Raw genomic sequence first — 22791 nt, 5'->3', positions numbered from 1 at the left:
ATCATTTGAGGGTCCAGAGACTTGCCCTGAGACTATTATGAGCAGTCCCAGCAAAAACAAAAGCCTGTGACTCTGCTGTTCACATTCTCTTTTTCTTGATCTTGTATTGTTTTAAATTAATCTGATGTGAACTGTAGCCTATTATACCTTTTTTTTATTTTAAAAACATTTTATTGTAAAAAATTTCAAGTGTATACAAAGTAAACAGAATGGCTGTTATACTCTTGAGTCTCTTGATGTCTAACTGGGACTATGAATTCCGCTTAGGAAAGGGCATTGCAGTACTAAAATAATATCTTCTTAGGGTACTTATAAATAATCTCTTTCACATTCCAGGATGGAGAATATCCTGCTTTTTCCAAGATGTATCCAGATCTTTGAATTATAGAACTATCCAATATATCCTTTTTTAACTTCCATATTTCTAACCTGTGTCAGCCTAATTGTTTTTAGTCTGCCCTATGGCACACTCCTCCCCTTTCTATCATAACTGTTACCTTTCTCTGGACCTCTCTGATTTCAGTTTCTTTCTTCTTTCCTTCTTGTCTTTTTTCTCCTTTTATCCTTTCCTTCCTTCCATCCTCCCTCCCTCTCCCCACTTTCCACCCTTGTTTTCTTCCTCTGGATAGTCACTTGAATTGTATACAACATATGTCAGATAAACTATATCTGTGGTGTATTGGAAAGAAATGTTTTCCCTTTAATTACCAATACCTCTTTTCATAATAACCCATTTTTTCTCTTTCTTTCTGCTAAAAGACTAACTCAAAATTTATTTTTTCCTGTGTTCGTAACTGTAATCAGTGATGGATGATCATGTTTTAACACATTGTTTGGATTATTTAGTGTTAAATGTTTAAACCACATCAAAAGCCATTTGTTCCTTTTCTGTTAATCATTAGCACTGCTAGCTTTATAGTGTGCTTGCTGAGCATTTATATGTATTATGTCTTTTAATTTTCATTAAAAAACAAACTTGTGAGGTATATTTGATTTTAATTTTCAGTTGCAAATAAAGAAGCCAGCTTAGAAAGATTTAAGTTGCTCATGATCACACATTCAGAACGTGATAAAGCCAGAACTCAAACCAAGGTAGTTTGATTAAAAAAAACAACCTTGTTTATAATCATCTTGCCTGATTGCTATCACCATTCACTAAATGTTCCTCCAGTTTCTCATTGATTTGCCTATTCACTACCTGAAAAGGTCTGAAAACAAACCTGGAAATTTACTTTCTCCTTCTAACTTCCAGTGATGTCAAATCAGTCTTTACTCCATGGGTAAAGTAACCAGCTATTGAAACTTTAAAAATAACCCTGAAGGACCATATTTTTCTTGAAGGACATGAAAGAACCATGCAAAGGACTTAACCTAGATCCATTTGAAGCTTAGTCTCCTTTGGAAGAAGCAAAAAGCAGAGTCAAGGTGAAGAAATAGAAGGGCCCTCACTGTTTTTCTCACAGTATATAAGCAAATAGAAATAAAAGTGGAGTGTTAAACTAGATTTATATCCTGCCCTTGTCACCAGAATGGACTGCTTATTGACACTGCAACTGTATTCAGTGAAAAATGCAACCTCAGGGTAAACATTTGGCTCTGTGCTGTTGTGCACTTCTTAAAACTAGATGAATATATGCCTAAACATTTTTTGAGTCTCTGTTAAATGCTGGGAATAAGACTTAAGTAGCTTTACATATATTACCCTTTTATTCCTCTTAAACCAGTAAACTAGTTACTATTATCTCACTTTACAGGTAAGGAAACCAACAGGCTTCCTAGGTGATTTTTAACACAGATCTCCACCTAAGAATCATCCTCTTAGGGAATTCCCCGGCCAGTGGTTGGGACTCAGCACTTTCACTGCCAGGCCTCAGGTTCAATCTCAAGTTGGGGAATTAAGATTCTTCAAGCCACACGGCACAGCCAAAAAATAAATAAATAAATAATAGAGTTATCCTCTTAAATAATGATCTCATGTTTGCATAGAGCTTTATCACTGAGGGTTATTTGCATATGCCTATCTCACTTGACCCGTAAATTATCCCCATGAGGGAGGCAGAGCAAGGCTTCAGAGGTGAAATTGTTGGTTCAAGGTCACTTAGCTAGTAAATCACTCAGCCTTTAATCCAGGTCTTCTCATTATAAACTCCATATTTTCAGCATTCACTTGGATAAACCTAAATAAGATTCTAAATGAGCAGATTTTCCAACAACTTTTTGTTGAATACTGTCATCCAAAATAGTGTTGGGCACGCTGGAAATTCATTCAAAATCATTTTAAACTTTTTACATATTTTGAAAAGAATGCCATGATAAAGATATAAATAACATTTCCACTTTTTGCCTCTTTCAGCACTTTACCTTCTCCTGCCCTCGCCTAAATGCTCCTGAAATCTTGGCTTAAGCAAACCTTTGCTATTTCTTCTTTCATGGAGTTAACCTTGAAAAGTATTGGTAGAGGAGACTATGAATCTTCTGTTATTTTTAGCTGACAGGCAGTTGAGAGTTGATATTTTTTATTAAGACATTAAGCAATAGTGAATGTCTGAGATAGGAGTGACTAACTTTGGAGTACTTTTAACTTCTGCAGAAGGAGCTATACATGTGCGTTTCAGGTAGCCAGATTATTATTAGCCACTAGCACATAGCCTCTGCATCTAACTCATAAGATGATATGATCTGGCTGAATTCAAGCAACAGGACAAAACAGAAATACCACACCAAACAGGAGAGGGCATGAAAGAAATGTCATGGCTGACTGTAAGTAGAGGACAGAGACAGTGAACAACAATAGTTTTGTGGTATGGTAAAGGCAAGCACTGTTTTTGTCTCTGGACAGTGTAAAATTTATACTAGATTTTCCAGGTCTGGAAATATAGAAAACCTAGTTGCCTTAGCACATTTCAGTTGCCTGTATAACAGTTCCACAAATGTTAAACAAGGTTAAATGAGAATTCATTATTTTCTTCCAAAAAAAAAAAAAAATCAAACACAAAATGAATCAACTTTTTCTTCTGCCGTCTTCCTTAGCTCTGTAAATGACATCAATATCTACGAGTTGCTGTGTCCAAAAAAAAAAAAAAAGATTGAGGAATAATGAGTACTATTGGGAACAGGATTGTATAATTACAGATATAAAGAGTGAAGTCAGAGAGGACCTCTCTGAGAAGTTACATTTGAGCTCAGACTTGAAAGAAGTAGAAAGCAAGTTGTACAGATACCTGGAATCAGTTAGGGGGAAGGTTGGGGGCATGTCTGTTTCCCTCTAGAACAAAAGGGAGACATGCTTACTGACCATTATAAGAGTTTGTGTTCCCTAAGCTCAGAGTTCTCTTCCTATAATATAACCCACTGCATTTGCAGGGGTCATTTGTTCATCTTGAAATCACCTTGTGCAGCCCCACTGACACCAATGGACAGATCATTCAGATAGAAAATCAGTAAGGAAACATTGGCCTTAGATGGCACTTTAGACCAAATGGACTTAATAGATTATATAGAGAATATTTTTTCTAAAGGCAGTAGAATATTCTTTTCTAGAGCACATTGTACAGTCTCCAGGATAGACAGCATACTAGGTCACAAAACAACTCTAAGTAAATTTAAGAAAACTGAAACTATATCAAGCATCTTCTCCAACCAGAGTACTATGAGACTGCAAATCAATCAGAAGGAAAAAAAATGCAATAAACATGTGGAGGCTAAACAATTTGCTGCTAAACAACCAAAGAGTCACTGAAGAAATCAAAAAGGAAATTTTTTTAAATCCTGGAAACAAATGAAAATGTAAATGATCCTATGACTTGTGATCCAGAATCTATGGGATAAAGCAAATACAATTCTAAGAGGGTAGTTTCTAACAATACAAGCCTATTTCAGGAAACAGGAAAATTCTCAAATAAGTAACTGAAATAGAGACTGAAAAAAAAATATAGTAAACATTAGTGGAACTGAGACTTGATTCATTGAAAAGATAAAAAAAATTGGTGAACCTTTACCCAGATTTAGCCAGAAAAAAAGAGGGCCTATATCATGATGATGTGATCACTAATCTAGAGCCAGACATCTTGGAATGTGAAGTCAAGTGGGCCTTAGAAAGCATCACTACGAACAAAGCTAGTGGAGGTGATGGAATTCCAGTTGGGCTGTTTCAAATCCTGAAAGATGATGCTGTGAAAGTGCTGCTCTCAATATGCCAGCAAGTTTGGAAAACTCAGCAGTGGCCACAAGACTGGAAAAGGTCAGTTTTCATTCCAATTCCAAAGAAAGGCAATGCAAAAGAATGCTCAAACTACCGCACAATTGCACTCATCTTACATGCTAGAAAACTAATGGTCAAAATTCTCCAAGCCAGACTTCAGCAGTACGTAAACCGTGAACTCCCTGATGTTCGAGCTGGTTTTAGAAAAGGCAGAGGAACCAGAGATCAAATTGCCAACATCTGCTGGATCATGGAAAAAGCACGAGAGTTCCAGAAAAACATCTATTTCTGCTTTCTTGACTATGCTAAAGCCTTTGACTGTGTGGATCACAATAAACTATGGAAAATTGTGAAAGAGATGGGAATACCAGACCACCTGACCTGCCTCTTGAGAAATCTGTATGCAGGTCAGGAAGCAACAGTTAGAACTGGAAATGAAACAACAGACAGGTTCCAGATAGGAAAAGGAGTACGTCAAGGCTGTCTATTGTCACCCTGCTTATTTAACTTCTTTGCAGAGCACATCATGAGAAACGCTGAACTGGAAGAAACACAAGCTGGAATCAAGATCGCCAGGAGAAATATCAATCACCTCAGATATGCAGATGACACCACCCTGATGGCAGAAAGTGAAGAGGAACTCAAAAGCCTCTTGATGAAAGTGAAAGAGGAGAGTGAAAAAGCTGGCTTAAAGCTCAACATTCAGAAAACGAAGATCATGGCATCTGGTCCCATCACTTCATGGGAAATAGATGGGGAAACAGTGGAAACAGTGTCAGACTTTATTTTTTTGGGCTCCAAAATCACTGCAGATGGTGACTGCAGCCATGAAATTAAAAGACGCTTACTCCTTGGAAGAAAAGTTATGACCAACCTAGATAGTATATTCAAAAGCAGAGACATTACTTTGTCGACTAAGGTCCGTCTAGTCAAGGCTATGGTTTTTCCTGTGGTCATTTATGGATGTGAGAGTTGGACTGTGAAGAAGGCTGAGTGCCAAAAATTGATGCTTTTGAACTGTGGTGTTGGAGAAGACTCTTGAGAGTCCCTTGGACTGCAAGGAGATCCAACCAGTCCATTCTGAAGGAGATCAACCCTGGGATTTCTTTGGAAGGAATGATGCTAAAGCTAAAGCTCCAGTACTTAGGCCACCTCATGCGAAGAGTTGACTCATTGGAAAAGACTCTGATGCTGGGAGGGATTGGGGGCAGGAGGAGAAGGGGACGACAGAGGATGAGATGGCTGGATGGCATCACAGACTCGATGGACATGAGTCTGAGTGAACTCCGGGAGATGGTGATGGACAGGGAGGCCTGGCGTGCTGTGATTCATGGGGTTGCAAAGAGTCAGACACGCCTGAGCAACTGAACTGAACTGATATCAGGAAAATCAGAATCAAAAAAGAAGTTTCAGCTGATACCACAGGAATACAAAGGATCATAAGAGATTGCTGTAAAAAGACTGTATGCCAGAAAAACGTACAACTTAGAAAGGGACAAATTCTTAGAAATGCACACTCTCCCAAAACTGAACCATGATGAAATAAAAAATATGACCAGACCAGTTACAAGTAATAAAATTGAATCAGTGATTTTAAAACCCTCAACAAGCAAAAATCCAAACCAAATGATTTCATGGGTGAAATCTACCAAACATTTAGAGAATTAATATCTATTTTTCTCACACTATTTCAAAAATTACAGAGTAAGCACTTCTGAACTCACTCTGTGAGGCAGCATCATCCTGATATCAAAACTAGACAAAAACATCACAAAAAAAGAAAACTACAGGCCAACATCACTGATGAACATAGATGCAAAAATCCTCAACAAAATATTACCAGGCTGAATACAACAATACATTAAAAGGGTCATGCACCATGATCACATAGGATTTATCCCAGGGATGCAAGGATAGTTCCAAATCTGCAAATCATGTGATATGCAACTTTAAAAACAAATTGAAGAATAAAAATCATATGATTATCTCAATAGACGCCGAAAACTCTTGACAAATTCACCATCCACTTATGATTAAAAACTCTCCACACAGTAGGTATGGAAGGAACATACCTCACATAGTAAAGGCAGTATATGACAGGTCTGTACCTGATATTTATAGATCAGGAAACTCAGGTATGGAGATGTGAAATAACTTGCCTTAGTTTATAAGGAAAGCTGAGATTTAAATCTAAGCTATCTGACACCTGATAAGTGTTCCCAACCACTCCACAGTTCTACATCTGGAAGAAGTTGAGTGTCACATTGTTAGTATCACAAGCAAGACCCAAACTAGGCCTCTGACTCTTTGAGAAATTTGTAGTGTACACTACCATGATGTCTAAATCCATTTCCTTGTACATGTTTGATCTGTGTCTAGTCCCCCAGTTACATTGCATCTTTGTCCTTTTTACACATTGCATCTTTTTTAAAGACACAAAATATCATCTATTCCATATAAATTCTCTGAATATCTCTTCCCCTGAATAAGTTGTCAAGGGTATCATCAGTGTATTGATTAAAACACAAAAACTTGAAGTACAACCAAAAATCAAAAAATATCTTCTCTGAATTTACTTATTTTACACATACAAAATGTCCATTTAAAAATAAAAAGACAATTATGATTTATAAAAATCAATTTCAGTACCTGCTGTGACTAAACTCTGTGAACAAAATTTTATCCCAGAATTCCCCTAAAGAGCTTAAAATCTGACTTGGAAAAAACAAGAGCCATAGGCACATGTTGAAAACCAACCTGTCATGGACAAAATAAGCAACTTGCAAAGGAGCTGGTGCCAGCAAACTGCCTGAGATAAAGAGATGATTTATTTGGAATCAACAGCAGTGTAGCCAGGCATTGGCTGCCTTTGTTTTCACTCACTGCCACCGTCTTTCAAGGCACAAGCTTGTTAAGGTTCTGGCTCTAGCTGGATCTCTGCTTTCCAGAATAAATCCGTTTCAGTGGCATTTATGTCATATCATGCACCTTCCCCACTAGAATGGTTAGGAGAAAACTGACTGTGCCTTTGAACAATTAATATTTAGGAGAGTAATCCTGAAAGAAAATTTAGGAAAAAAATTGGAAATAATTCTTAGCAACTTAAAATATCTTAAAATATCTTACCTATAAAATAGAAAGCATGTAAATGGAAATACTCAACTTTTTAAACAATGTAAAATTTTATATTTTGCAGGTATCTCTTGTCTATAGTGTATAGTATAGCTCTTAAATAAAAAGTGACCCATGGTCATCTTGATTTATTAACATTGTGGTTTGTAAGTGATTTCCTAAGAAATGATGATATTCTTTTAGTTTTTAATGACAACTGTTAGGAGACAGTGTTATTTCCAGAATGTTACTGTCTTAGCATCTTGCTACATAGTTCATTCAGACTGTGCTGTGACATGAAACCAAAAAAAGAAAAAAAAATTATAGCTTGCTGTTGATTTTCCCTGGTGATCAGAGATAAGAGTATTGTGGATAAATTAAATTGATAAATAATCCCCAAAACATCATTTTAGCCATTAGTTTCAAATTCCTTTCTTCCTAAGACTTGTTTTTACAGTTACTGTTAAGCCTCAATATTAACAGATTTTAAGCTTTGGCTTTCTCTTCCTGCCTTCTGATGAATGCTTCTCTCTAAATGAAATATAAATGCAAGTTGGGGTAGCACAAGAAAGCTCAGAATTGAGGAACCTACTTAATTCACAGAATGGATAATCAACCCTGAATATTAAGGGGATTGGCTCTGATTCAGCCATCAAACCCTTTATAGAGAGGACTGATTTAGGAGAGCAGGTGAGTTAAAAGCCAGGTCACTCTAAGAAGTGGAACAATGATCATTTGACTACCATGTGAGAAAGGCATCTACTGAAAATATACCTCATGTATCTACTTGTTTAAAAAAATAACACTTTGCATTCCAGGTGATCACCTTCTTTAGCTCAAGGTTGCTACAAGCTGGAGCTGAGCTGTCAGTGGAACGAGTCCTGGAAATCATCAAGCAAGGGGTTGTCGCACTGCCCAAGGACAGGCTGAAGGTAGGACTGGGAGAAGAAACATACTGTTGTATCTATTGATGTAAATGTTATTGTCTGAGTAGGCTCTATTCAGAATCATACTACTTACCCAGCACTTGTGCTGGGAAAAGCTCTCTAAATATTGCCTACTCTCCTGTACACCGACACGCAGAGCTATGATGAAAGATTCTGATAGTTTTCCAGAAGAAGTCGCAAAAGGACTCTTCACCACTGCATACATCTCCTATGAGTAACCGCTGCATAATACTATGCATAATACTTTATTCATAATACTATGAATAAAGGAGCACCTTATTTTTTAACCCACTGAAATAAATTCAGTCTTGTGTGTATCATCAGGGTTGATCGATAGGTGGTGTGGTGGTGATAGTGATGATGATCTGTTAGCTGCAGGGGTAGCTAGTACTTACACAGTGTTTACTCAGTGCTTTTGGGGGGTCTAAGTGTCTTATATATTAACTGATCAATCAATCCTCACAACAGCCCTTTGAGGTTAAGTAGTGTTAATCATCCTAATTTTCAGATGGGGAATCTGATACAAAAATAGGTTAAGTAATTTACCCCAAGTCATACAGTTAGGGAATTAATGAACTAGGAGATCCATACCTCGGTCTTCGGCTCCCAAGTCCGTACTTGTAATCACCACATTATTCACTGTGTACCTGGGTGTAGCTACAAAAAGAGGAGTATTTTGTGGAAGAGGTAGGAGAAATACAGTGTTTAGAGGAAACATTTAAATCTGTGCACTAAATGTGTTCCTGAGGCAATATCATGATATAAAACTCACATTTCAAGACTTAATTTTCCCACAAGAAAAGATGTAAAGGGGATTTTGGGGAGAAATGCGTGAATGTACGACATTGTCGCCTATTTTTACCTTAATACTTCTTTTAATTTTTTCTTTCATTACCTCCCTTTTTTTTTAGAGTGCTCATTCCTGAATGAACAACACACAGGGTATCATAGAGAATGTTTGGCCTTCTTCATAGTTTTGGTCACAGCTTCTTTCCAAAGTTACTGTTTGGGGGTTGTGCTTTGCAGCACTATCACTGGAATTGCTGCTTAATAAACATTGTAGGATATGAAAATATTTTCAGTTACAACAACAGAGTTTGTCAAGCAACTGTGCATTAGTCATGATCACTTGCAGAAGTTCCACTGTACACGGATAGCCTTGCGGTAGAGGGCGGGGGGTGGTCTGCTCCTCAACTAAAATGGCACCAGCATGTGGCAACGGCATAAAACCTGATCGCAGTTCACCAGACCCTCCAGCTCTGACTTGACTCTCTTTCCTGACAAGTCTGTAAGTGTAGAGAATTCATATTATTTCCTCTCTTACCTAAAGTAAGATATCTGAGGTCTCTTAGGTTTTTTCTCACCCTTTTGAATTTATTTGAACTATGCCATGTTACAGGGCATGATGATTAGAGTGGCAACTCACAGGAAGTGATGGATCTTGGTGTTTAGGAAAGTCAAGAAAGAGGTGTAACAAGAGACTGTAAGGAAAGGGTAATGGAGAGGAATGAAGGGAAGGGGGATTTGAATGAGATCAAAGAACCAGTGAAGTAGAAGTCATGGAAATTGTGATTAGAGAGCAGTATATTTAGACTGAAGGTGTTCACAAGGAGCAAATCTCCATGACAACATGGTCTGAGTTCAGCTGTGAGTGGGGGACTGAAATGATATCGATGTAAATGGAAGTCAGTGTGATCGAGCCAGTTAATGGTTTTGAAGTCAACCATGGGCCATACACGTGGGCATCATAGTCAACCCAGGATAATAAGCCATGGGGGGAAAGAAAGACTGAGCCAAACACTACAGTAAATAGGAGAGCGGCCTAGGAATCAGCATGCAACAGGTAAAAGGAAGAGAAGAAGTTGATACTGGCCTCATAGGAACAGAGCTTTGTATTTAAGAGTAGAGGAACAGCCAAGGACCAGCAGTGAAGACAAGACACCAGCTGCACCTCCAGGCCCTGAAGACTAGAGAGTGTGAAGAACCATCAGCTTCTACTTCCAAAGGCTCCAGGGGTTTGGAAGTCCTGAGGGGGAAACCAGGTTCTTGCTTAAGAGGTGAGGACGAGAGACGGACGATCCAGTGCAGGAACTGAGAATGTCGCGGGACATAATAACCATGAAGTCAGGGTTTGAAAAGGCAGTGTGGGGCACTGGAGGCAGAGAAGTAATGGGAGGTTGGATCACGGGAGAGAAAGCCCAGAGCAGGATGGGAATGAGAGTTCAGGAGAAGGGGGCGATGACAAGTGATGAGGTCGTGTGACGTTAGGTTAAAGCTTGCCACAGGTTCCATCAACCCTGAGCAAGCCTTTGTCAAGCATCTGCTCTGTGACAGCTATTGCTCTTAAGTGCCTGGGCACAGAGTGAGCAAAGATCCTTGCTCTTTCAGGGCTTGTAATTTAGCAGGCGGAAGCAGACGACAAATAATCAGCATGGTGTAATGAATAACAAAATGATCTAGAGTGGTAGATGCTCTGGAAAAGAAAGAAATGATCAAGCAAACTTAAGAGGGTTTGGGCATGCCAGTAAGGATGTGGTGGGAGAAGGTTGTAGAATTAACAGAGAATGGTATAGCCAGCCTTTAACCAAAAAAAGAAGGTGAGCAAATTAGATGTGCTGGTTCAAAGTAGAATCCTAAGCAGTGCCTGAAAAGGCCCAAAGCCAGGAGGATGTCAAGCATGTTGAAGAAATAATGAGAAGAACAAAGCAGCTAGAACTGTGTGGACAAGGGGAGAGGAGCAGAAGGTAAACAGAGATGATAAGGGGTAGGGCAGGGCAGTGGAATGAGGAGCCAAGGCAAGATTTTGAGAAGAGGAGAGGCATGCTGGGGTTTTGATTGTAGGCGGATTACTCTGGTTGATGTGTTGAGAGTAGATTGTAGTGTGACTGTGAGAGCAGAGGGATCAGTTAAATTATTGCTTGACTTGGACCATGGTGGAGAGGTGGAAGTGCTAACTGTTTGTCCAAGTAATTGTCTGGTTGGCAGAGGAGTGCACTTCGGCCTTTTCAGTTCAGTTCAGTTGCTCAGTCATGGCCGACTCTTTGCTACCCCATGAATCGCAGCATGCCAGGCCAGCCTGTCCATCACCAACTCCTGGAGTTCACTCAAACTCATGCCCATCGAGTCAGTGATGCCATCCAGCCATCTCATCCTCTGTCATCCCCTGCTCCTCCTGCCCCTAATCCCTCCCAGCATCAGAGTCCTTTCCAATGAGTCAGCTCTTCGCATGAGGTAGCCAAAGTATTGGAGTTTCAGCTTTAGCATCAGTCCTTCCAAAGAACACCCAGGACTGATCTCCTTTAGAATGGACTGGTTGGATCTCCTTGCAGTCCAAAGAGACTCTCAAGAGTCTTGTCCAACACCACAGTTCAAAAGCATCAATTCTTCAGCACTCAGCTTTCTTCACAGTCCAACTTCACATCCATACACGACCACTGGAAAAACCATAGCCTTGACTAGATAGACGTTTGTTGGCAAAGTAATGTCTCTGCTTTTCAATATAATAGCTAGGTTGGTCATAACTTTCCTTCCAAGGAGTAAGCGTCTTTTAATTTCATGGCTGCAGTCACCATCTGCAGTGATTTTGGAGCCCCCCAAATTAAAGTCTGACACTGTTTCCACTGTTTCCCCATCTATTTCCCATGAAGTGATGGGTCCTCTTCGTTTTCTGAATGTTGAGCTTTAAGCCAACTTTTTCACTCTCCTCTTTCACTTTCATCAAGAGGCTTTTGAGTTTCTCTTCACTTTCTGCCATAAGGGTGGTATATCATCTGCATACCTGAGGTGATTGATATTTCTCCCGGCAATCTTGATTCCAGCTTGTGCTTCCTCCAGCCCAGCATTTCTCATGATGTACTCTGCATAGAAGTTAAATAAGCAGGGTAACAATAGACAGCCTTGACGTACTCCTTTTCCTATTTGAAACAAGTCTGTTGTTCCATGTCCAGTTCTAACTGTTGCTTCCTGACCTGCATACAGATTTCTCAAGAGTCAGGTCAGGTGGTCTGGTATTCCCATCTCTTTCAGAATTTTCCACAGTTTATTGTGATCCACACAGTCAAAGGCTTTGGCATAGTCAAGAAAGCAGAAATAGATGTTTTTCTGGAACTCTCTTGCTTTTTCCATGATCCAGTGGATGTTGGCAATTTGATCTCTGGTTCCTCTGCCTTTTCGAAAACCAGCTTGAACATCTGGAAGTTCACGGTTCATGTATTGCTAAAGCCTGGCTTGGAGAATTTTGACCATTAGTTTTCTAGCATGTGAGATGAGTGCAATCGTGCGGTAGTTTGAGCATTCTTTGGCATTGCCTTTCTTTGGAATTGGAATGAAAACTGACCTTTTCCAGTCCTGTGGCCTGAGTTTTCCAAATTTGCTGACTTTTTAGGAGATAGTATAGTCTGTGTCAGACTTCCCAGGTATTACTAGTGGTACTGAGTCGGGAAGATCCCCTGGAATAGGAAATGGCAACCCACTCCAATATTCTTGCCTGGAAAATTCCATGGACAGAGGAACCTGACAGGCTTCAGTGCATGGGGTCACAACGAGTCAAACACAACTGAGCATTATCTGTATTATTTACAAAAGTTCCAGGGAATGGTGGCTACACGTAGGTTCTGATGGACTGGTTGCAGAACTGGCATGCAAGTATTGGAAGAATTACTTACGGAAGTGAATTTGGACTTGGACTAGGCGGTGTCAAGGACAATTTTGAGACATTGGCTAGCTTCATCTTTCATCGATGCCTGGCTCCACTTTGCTAAATGTTGTATGACTCATCAGTGTACGCAGGTCAATGTACGTGTACGTAGCTAGTAGTATCTAGAGGCTGTCTGTACTAGAAAATTCAGAGCAAATTTTTGAGGCAACACCTTAAGAGAATTTGGAAAACTTTCACAGAATCACCAATCCTGTGGAAGAACAGAGGGCATACTTACAGGAATTCACAGGATCCAAGCACAAGAGACTTACTGTCTTCAAGTCCTGGAAGAATTGTTTACTAAAGCAGAGTTGTCCTTACTGTGTTGATCTCAGGAACAGAAACAAGGAGGTAGACGCTTTATACAGAAAAATTACATTTCAGTCCCATATAAGGAAGTGCTTTCTGCGAAATGGAACTAGTCGACCCTTGAACAATGCACAAATTAAGGGCACAGACCCTTCACATAGTCAAAAACCCAGATGGAATTTAGTTGCCCTCTGTATTCCCATGTAGCTCAGTTGGTAACGTATCTGCCTGCAATGCAGGAGACCTGGGTTCAGTTCCTGGGTCAGGAAGTTCCCCTGGAGAAGGGAATGGCAACCCATTCCAGTATTCTTGCCTGGAGAATCCCATGGACAGAGGAGCCTGGCGAGCTACGGTTCATAGGAATGCAAGAGTTGGATATGACTTAGTGTTATCTTTCTTTTCTCTTTCTTTTCTGTATTCATAGTGCTTCTGAACTCATGGGTTCAACCCACCGTGGAGGGTAAAGTACTGCAGTATTTACTATTAGGAAAAAAAACAAAAAAACCTATGTGTTAAGTGGATCCATGCAGTTTAAATCCTTACTGTTCAAGAGTCAACTAGACTTAGAGATGGAATAGGCAACTTCTGGGCAGTGATGCAGTCACTCTCACAGAAGATGGTAACATTGGGGAATGATGGCCACTTGACAGGGAGGCAGACAGGTTCCATGCTGGGTGACCTCTGTTGGCATGAGCTGGCCAGCACAGAGAGGGGAGGAGTCTCAGGCTGTGTGCAGGTCCAGCAGAAAGAGTGCTGAGATCTATTCCCAGAGCTTGCCATTGGCAGCAGGAACAGACAATAAGATGTACATGTGCAATTATTTGCTGTTCCAACTGCAAGGACTCAAATATTGGTTGGCAAATCCAACTATGTGACTTTCAAGAACCTTTCCATCCCTGAGAGTATTATTTTGTCTGTGTATACCAACATTATCATTCTCCTCAAAGCAGGAAGTTGCATGCATTTTTGATAACAGTTTTACTCTCAGATGATGCAAGAAACAGTAAGGCTATATTATTAATCTGGGGCTTTTTTTTTTTAATGACAAAGAGCTCACATTTCAGTTCATCATAGCAAAGGAAGAAGTAGTCAGATTTGTATGCCAGAAGTACAGAAATTGCTAAAAGTTGAATATGGGTCATAACAAGAAAACATATAATACAAGAGGGATGGAAAACAAAATAAAAAAATATTAACTGTACAATCACTGATTGTCCTGTGCAAACATTCATGAGAAGTACGTTTGTACTGAAGTGTGTTTTCAACTCTGCCTCGCAGTTACTGCCTTCTCCAGTCTCCTCCGCATCACAGAAAACCGCCAGGGTGCATTTCGCAGAATCCTCCCTTGTAGTTCTGAGTTGAAGTTGCCAAGGAGAGGCACAGTTGCATAAATGGAAAGCAGAAGAGTTATTGTTGTTCAGTCGTTCAGTTGTGTCCAACTCTCTGCGCCCCCACGGACTGCATCATGCCAGGCCTCCCTGTCCCTCACCATCTCCCAGAGTTCACCCAAGTTCATATCCATTGAATCAGTGATGCCATCCAACCATCTCATCCTCTACTGCCCTCTTCTCCTTTTGCTTTCAATTTCCCTCTGCATCATCTCTTCATCAGGCAGATGAGAAGGAGCCATTATTCTCCAGAGGCAGCTCCTGCTTGGCTTCATGCTGTGTAGGCAGTGAGGGTCATCGATGGCTCCCATAGATCCTGAGGTTTGCCTCAGCTGCTTGCTTAGAGCTCTTGAGAACCACCCCAGTGCTGTAGACCGTCTTCTGTCACAGCTTCTCTGATCTTGCCTTTCCAACAGTTGCATAAATCTGTTTTCCCTACAAAATCCTTTATACTTAAGTTATAGAGAGTAACTTCTGTTCTCCCTACCAAACCTGTCAGAGAAATAAAACCCCTGATTGCAAACAGAAAGCAATTTAATATAGAAAATTTAGCAGTCATTGAAAGGACCAGGGAAGCCAACTTCACCAAAAGCCAGTGCTGGCTTTCAGGAAATCAGAAGTGGCAAGAGTGTCGTCACTGATGGTCTGGCCTGCCTGCAGCATCTTTATGGAGGTCTGCAGGGAGATTGCTGGAAACCTCTGGCAAAACGCTTGCTGAAGCCCACAGCCTGCCCACTGCTGTTACCAGAGCACCAGTGGCCTCTGTGTCTCTTCTGCCTTCTGAAATACCAGTTCGTCTCATCGCCACAGTCTAACCCAAAGCCCTTCTGGGGAGATGCTGGGCTGTAGTTTCCAGGCTTTCACCATGAAAGGGGAAGTAAGGTGCTTGAGTCACCAGCAGTGTGGCATACCATCAAAAGAAACAAGAAGCAAAATGAGAAGCTTCTTGATGAGCATGGAGTTTTTAAACGATGTGTACTAAAGATGGAAAGAATGTTATGTACAGAGAACAAATGTAATGGAGTGGCATGAGCTTAAATAAATGTTGTCAGAAGACTCGAATTGAAAGGGACTTTGACCCTCTGAGAGGAGAAAGCAACAGAATAAGTTGTGGGCCTTCAGCATAAAAACAGTGGACAAAATTACATAATTGATTGATGCATTCTCCCATTTTCAAATGCTCGTTTATCTCCTTTATTTGAGAATAATCTCAAACTGGAAAAGAATATATCTTTTAAACAAAATCAAACCCCAAGGTAAGTATAAGAATGGTACAAGAGCTGCCAGCCTTTTTTCGTCTTAAGCCTCAGATACACAGTTTCTCACAATCCTGGCAGATATAGCCTGTGTGTAAAATTTGAGAACTCAAGCTCCACGTTAATACTAATAGTGCTATAAGACACTCTTCTAAGCGCTTTATAGCACCATGAATTACTGCTGTTGTCCTGATTCTAGGTGAGGCAGCTAAGCCTCAGAGAAGTTACTGTCCAGAGGCAAAACTGAGGTTCAAACCAAGGCAGTCTTTTTCCGGAGTCTGTTTCATTCACCCTGTCCTGTTCCTTTCCTTCTTCCTTGCTGGTGAGACCACACTGCGATTGTTTGGTTCCATCTGAGCATCTCATCAGAAAAATAAACTGTGTTCACAAGCAGATGAAGTTATAGTAAAGACCCTCTTAAGTCACATGAGGTTAGGAGCAGAGAATATGTGACTTGGGGAAAAAAAAAAGGAAAATAAAAGAACCATGTTCAACTACTTTAAGGATTAAACTCTAAAAGAGGAATTAAGCTTTGTATTTTATACCACACGGCAATGAATGGGTAGTGACTGAACACAGACAGGTATTAGTTCCACCTAAGGAAATGTTTTCTAATGGGTCCAGTTCTTTAGTAGTCCATATGGAGCTTCATAAAGTAGTGAAGTGGATTCACAACGAAGTCTGAATGGGAAATGTGAAAACTGAGCCAGATGACAAAGGGGCTCAAGTCTATAAGACAGAGGAAAGATGGAAAGAGTTCTTGTTGATAAAAAGTTGTACAGGATGATCCCAAAGATTTCAGGCAGTTTTTTTTTTTTTTTAATACTTATTTATTTGGCTGAACCAAGTCTTAAAGTTGTGGCATGTAAGATCTTTAGTGGCAGCATGTGGGATCTAGTTCCCTGACCAAGAATCAAACCCGGGCCCCTGTATTGGGAGCACAGAGTCTTAACCGCAGGACCGCCAGGGAAGTCCCTCTTATAATTCTTGTGCTGTGCTTAGTCACTCAGTCGTGTCTGACTCTGCGACCCCATGGACTGTAGCCTGCCAGGGTCCTCTGTCCATGGGGAGTCTCCAGACAGAAATACTGGAGTGGGTTGCCGTGCCCTCTTCCAGGGGATCTTCCCAACCCAGGGATTAAACCTAGGTCTCCGACACTGCAGATTCTTGACCTTCTGAACCAACAATTCTTATGAGTAAGAATTCTTATAATTCTTATGAGTCTAGAATTCTGTCTTCTAAAATTCCATGAAGAAGTTTTGTAGGGCAGTGCCCTAATAACATCCTTCAACTGTTCAGAGGTCAGGCTCTGTTGAGACCTGATAAGGTCTGGAATCCTTAGGCTGGACTTCTAGACCATCCACCATCTAGCCCAGCCTGCCCTTCCAGGCCTTTGTCTCCCTACTTAGTGCTACCCCAGCCCCACCCGACTCTCCAGTCAAGCAGAACTAGCTCTGTGCCTTCTTCCTTCCCGCATTTTTTGATTTGCTTATACAACTTTCTTTTCCTGATATACCATTCTCCATCCCCTCCGCCTTTACTTTTTGTTTATTCAAATTCTAAGCATTCACCGAAGCCCTTGATAAATCTAACAACTTTTCTGAAGCCTTTCCTTTTCTTTCTCAACCTGTCTGTGTCTCCTCCTCTAAATACCCACTGTATTTTATACGTACATTTTTGGGAACTCCTCTCCTGTTCTACCTCTATGCAGTTATTTAAATATTTTCTCTCTCCCACTCACCTATAACTTCCTTGAGAACAGGGGTCACGTCTTAGTCCCCTGCATCCTCCTGACGCCTACCTAGTTCAGTGTCTGGTACATAGTAGTTACTTAATAAATGTAGTAGCTAGATAAATGAAAAGCTCATTTTACATATTCTAAAAAGGAAATGGGGACCTGTTATAGAATTCAAGAGTTCTGGAGTGAAATATCCTATCTCCAGACCTGCTTTTCTAATTTTTAATTTACCACCCTCTTTACAATTTTAATTCACTTAATTGTCTCTCCCTATATGTGTCAGGCACTGTTCTAAACTCTGGATATAACAGTGGGCAAAATAGACAAAAATCCCTGCCTCATAAAGCTTTATTTTTGTGTGTATGTGTGAAGGAGATGACAATAAGATAAATAATTGGCAAGTGTGCAGTATAGTGACTCACCATTTTTAAAGTTTATTCCATTTATAATTATTGTGAAGTATTGGCTCTATTCCCTGTGTTGCACAGCATATCGTCATAGCTTCCTTTGCAGTGTTTGCTGTCTTCAGTTCAGTTCAGTTGCTCAGTTGGGTCTGACTCTCTGCGACCCCATGGACTGCAGCACGCCAGGCCTCCCTGTCCATCACCAACTCCCACAGTTTACTCAAACTCATGTCCATTGAGTCAGTGATGCCATCCAACCATCTCATCCTCTGTCGTCCCCTTCTCCTCTCGCCTTCAATCTCCCAGCATCAGCTCTTCACATCAGGTGGCCAAAGTATTGGAGTTTCAGCTTCAACATCAGTCCTTTCAGTGAACACTCAGGACTGATCTCATTTAAGATAGACTGGTTAGATCTCCTTGCAGTCCAAGGGACCCTCAGGAGTCTTCCCCAATACCACAGTTCAAAAGCATCAATTCTTCGGCGCTCAGCTTTCTTTATAATCCAACTCTTATATCCATACGTGAGTACTGGAAAAACCGTAGCCTTGACTAGATGGACCTTTGTTGGCAAAGTTATGTCTCTGCTTTTTACTATGCTGTCTAGGTTGGTCATAACTTTTCTTCCAAGGAGTAAGCGTCTTTTAATTTTATGGCTGCAGTCAGCATCTACAGTGATTTTGGAGCCCCAAAAAATAAAGCCTGCCACTGTTTCCAGTGTTTGCTGTCTTCAGTTCAGTCGCTCAGTCATGTCCGACTCTCTGCGACCCCATGAATCGCAGCACGCCAAGCCTCCCTGTCCATCACCATCTCCCGGAGTTCACTCAGACTCACGTCCATCAAATCAGTGATGCCATCCAGCCATCTCATCCTCTGTCGTCCCCTTCTCCTCTTGCCCCCAATCCCTCCCAGCATCAGAGTCTTTTCCAATGAGTCAACTCTTCACATGAGGTGGCCAAAGTACTGGAGCTTCAGCTTTAGCATCATTCCTTCCAAAGAAATCCCAGGGTTGATCTCCTTCAGAATGGACTGGTTGGATCTCCTTGCAGTCCAAGGGACTCTCAAGAGTCTTCTCCAACACCACAGTTCAAAAGCATCAATTTTTGGCACTCAGCCTTCTTCACAGTCCAACTCTCACATCCATAAATGACCACAGGAAAAACCATAACCTTGACTAGACGGACCTTAGTCGGCAAAGTAATGTCTCTGCTTTTGAATATACTATCTAGGTTGGTCATAACTTTTCTTCCAAGGAGTAAGCATCTTTTAATTTCATGGCTGCAGTCACCATCTGCAGTGATTTTGGAGCCCAAAAAAATAAAGTCTGACACTGTTTCCCCATCTATTTCCCATGAAGTGATGGGACCAGATGCCATGATCTTCGTTTTCTGAATGTTGAGCTTTAAGCCAACTTTTTCGCTCTAATCTTTCACTTTCATCAAGAGGCTTTTGAGTTCCTCTTCACTTTCTGCCATCAGGGTGGTGTCATCTGCATATCTGAGGTGATTGATATTTCTCCCGGCAATCTTGATTCCAGCTTGTGTTTCTTCCAGTTCAGCGTTTCTCATGATGTACTCTGCATAGAAGTTAAATAAGCAGGGTGACAATATACAGCCTTGACGTACTCCTTTTCCTATTTGGAACCAGTCTGTTATTCCATGTCCAGTTCTAACTGTTGCTTCCTGACCTGCATACTATCTTAGGTAGTAGTAAATAAGAAAAATGGGGGCTCCTCTGGTGGCTCAGTGGTAAAGAATCCACTGCCAGTGCAGGAGACATGGGTTCAGTCCCTGGGTTGGGAATATATCCTGAAGAAGGAAATGGCAACCCATTCTAGTATTCTTGCATGGGAAATCCCACAGTGGGCAGGCTACAGTTCATGAGGTCACAAAAAGAGTCAGACATGACTTAGCAACTAAACAACAACAAATAAGAATATTAGAGGAGTATAGACAATATTGGGGAGGGAGCAGTTTTATTAACAGATAGTAATAGATAGGGTGTTGAGAAGATATTTGAATCAATGCCACCTTGATTGTCTTTTACATTTTATTTTAAAATAATTTTAGACTTACAGATAAGTTGCAAAAGTAATAGAGACAGTTCATGTAAACCCTTCATCTAGGATCCTCTGATGTTAACAACACATATAACTACATATAACTATAGTACAATTATCAAAACCAGAGAATTAACGTAAGTACAATATTGTTAACTAAATTACAGACCTCATTTGAATTATGCCAGTTGTTTTTTTCTCCCAGTGTTCTTATTTTGTTTCAGAATTTTTTCAAGACCCACATTGTATTTAGTTCCTAAATCCCCTTGGTCTCCTCCAACCTGAGATCTTTCCTCAGTCTTTCCTTATCGTTCATGACCTTGATGGTATGGATGTTTGCTGGTCAGTTATTTTCTAGGGTGTTTCTCAACTTGGGTTTCTCTTATGTTTCCTCATGATTATATTGAAGTTATACAAGCATTTGGCAAAAATACCATGAAAGTACCATTGTGTCCCTCTCAGTTCATTATCTCAGGAGATACCTGGTATCAGCCTATCTCACTACTCTTGATGTTACGCTTAATCAGTCAGTTACTATGATGTCTACCAGATTGCTCCAGTGAAAAGTGACTATTTCTGCCTTTGTTTTCAATTACTGTCTTAGGAGTGATACTTTGCTAACATCCTGTTTCTCCAGACACATTTGCCTTGATTTTATCATTCATCAGTGGAGCGTCCCTACACAGTTATTACTGTGGTGTTTATGTAACGATAATTTTGTATTTTATCCTATAGATTATAATTCAATACTGTCATTTATTCTGATGCTCAAATTGTTCTAGCTCTGGCCAGCGGGAGCTCCTCCAGATTAACTCCTGTATCCTCCCCAGCCCTGGAATCAACCACTTCTTCAATGACCCCTGATTCCCTTTTTTTTTAATGGCATTTAGGAAACAAGACCTGGGCGTTAGCTGCCATCTTCTAAGAACTTTCTGCACTCTCCCACTCGCCTGTCCTTTCCCACCCCCTTTCTCTTCAGATAGTTAGCACTTCCTCACTCTGCTGTGATCCCCAGGTACTCTTTTGTATCTGTCCCTCCCCTATGATAAACTTCAGCTCCTCTCTTTTGGGTTGTCTCTCACTAGTTCTGTTTTTAGTCCATTTTTTCCTACTTACTCTGATCGCAAATTTTACTTTCTAATTTCTTTAGTGAACAGCTCTGGCCCAAGAACCCTTCCATGGGCCATCGCAGATACTAAAAGTTAATTTTATAGTTCACTGTAATACTTACCTTAAAGCAAAATGAATTACTCTGTACAGGCTATATGTTTGAATGTTACTTTGTTGTTCATTTATTATACTATATATTCAGAAAGGAAATGTCCTTTATATTTGAGACAGTAAAATATAAGTGAGAAATATAACTCTTGGTTTTTTTAATTTATGACTGAATAAATACAGAGATTTATTGATCTGTGGAAGGTCTCAGGCCAGTTAACTCTAACTTAGAGGAAGATCCCATTGAAGCCAAGGTCATAGATAAATTCCTTAAGTGGGATGGTTAATTTTTTTCTGGAACATAGCAAGAAACTGTATTCTTGACAGCAGCTTACCATCTCACTCTGTGGTTGCAAGAGGGACAGATAGATGGAGGATGGATGATTCAGCTTAAAAAGAGAGAGAGAGAGAGAAATCCATTCCCAGCACTAGAAAAGAAACCAAAGTTACGTTTACTCACAGATGGTGAGTCACTCTCAGTTGGTTTAAATGATAGCACATTATTACCACAGATGTTTCCAGAAAAAAAGGCTGTTTATAATCAAGCCTTATCTCAATTATTTTAATCATCTTTTTGGGTTGTTTATAATAAAGTGAATCACTTAAAACCCCTAGAGTTTAATTCACAGGATTGTGCTGTATCTAAAGTTGATTGAAAATTCAAGCTGTGTGTTGAATAATATTTGTACTATGCCACATGACAGCACATTATAGTCTTTTGGGTGGTTCACTAATATATACTGATAAAATAATTGTTGGGTATGTAATAATAGCTTTGTGCATGAGATTGATGTAAAAGAGGTTATTTCACATTGGAAATGCTGTTATAGTGAGCTCTTTGTGAAAGTGCGCAACAGTATGTACTGCTGTTATAGTGAGCTCTTTGTGAAAGTGCGCAACAGTATATACTTATTGATTTGTTCTTTCTTAAAATATAAATTAAACATTTAGAAAATTTAGAACCGCCTTTTGGGTTGTTAAGAGAAGCACAGTGCCTCTTACTCATGAGACATTAGCCAGCTAATGTCAACTGAAGAAGATGAGCCAAAAGTTTTTGAAGTTTTCCTTGCGTTGCAGAACTGAAGCCAAATTTGTTGAAGAATTATTCTTCCAATTTTGGGCAAGTAAACATTAAGATCTGGAAGCCCATGGCATAGTAATTGACTTTCAACCAAATAAAATATTTTTCAATCAAATGTTATTTGACATAGCCTTGTAAAATATTTGTATAATATCCTGTGTGGGAATATATACTCTTTGGATAAATCTGTCTATATAGTTAAACAACTTGGCTGTTCAGAGTAAATAGTATTAATATCATTCTAAACATCCTCTTCTTGCTGGTATTGCGTGAAGTCTGGGAAAGGCAATACCAGGTAATTAGTTTTTTGGGACCCTCCTGCATAAACAGAGACATAAAGAACAGGCTCTGAAATCCTATGATGCTTATTTCTCCTTTCGAGTTTG

General features: G+C 40.1%; 1 protein-coding gene across 4 annotated transcripts in view; it reads left to right on the top strand.

Annotated features, from left to right (window-relative positions):
• The window catches only part of DYM (dymeclin), a 390748-nt gene that overhangs the window by 318354 nt on the left and 49603 nt on the right, over positions 1-22791 (top strand). For 3 of the 4 annotated variants that reach the window (XM_042239587.2, XM_042239589.2, XM_015103730.4), the window contains one exon: positions 8131-8244. In XM_042239587.2, coding sequence (XP_042095521.1) covers positions 8131-8244 — 114 coding nt within the window. Of the gene's footprint in view, positions 1-8130; positions 8245-9170 lie in introns of all 4 variants that reach the window. The other variant, XM_060405511.1, reaches the window with a different exon arrangement.

The sequence above is a fragment of the Ovis aries genome, chromosome 23 (genome assembly GCF_016772045.2).
Source record: "Ovis aries strain OAR_USU_Benz2616 breed Rambouillet chromosome 23, ARS-UI_Ramb_v3.0, whole genome shotgun sequence".
Taxonomy (NCBI): Eukaryota; Metazoa; Chordata; class Mammalia; order Artiodactyla; family Bovidae; genus Ovis; species Ovis aries.
Note: the sequence above shows the minus strand (reverse complement) of the source record. Positions and strands in the feature narration are given on the sequence as shown.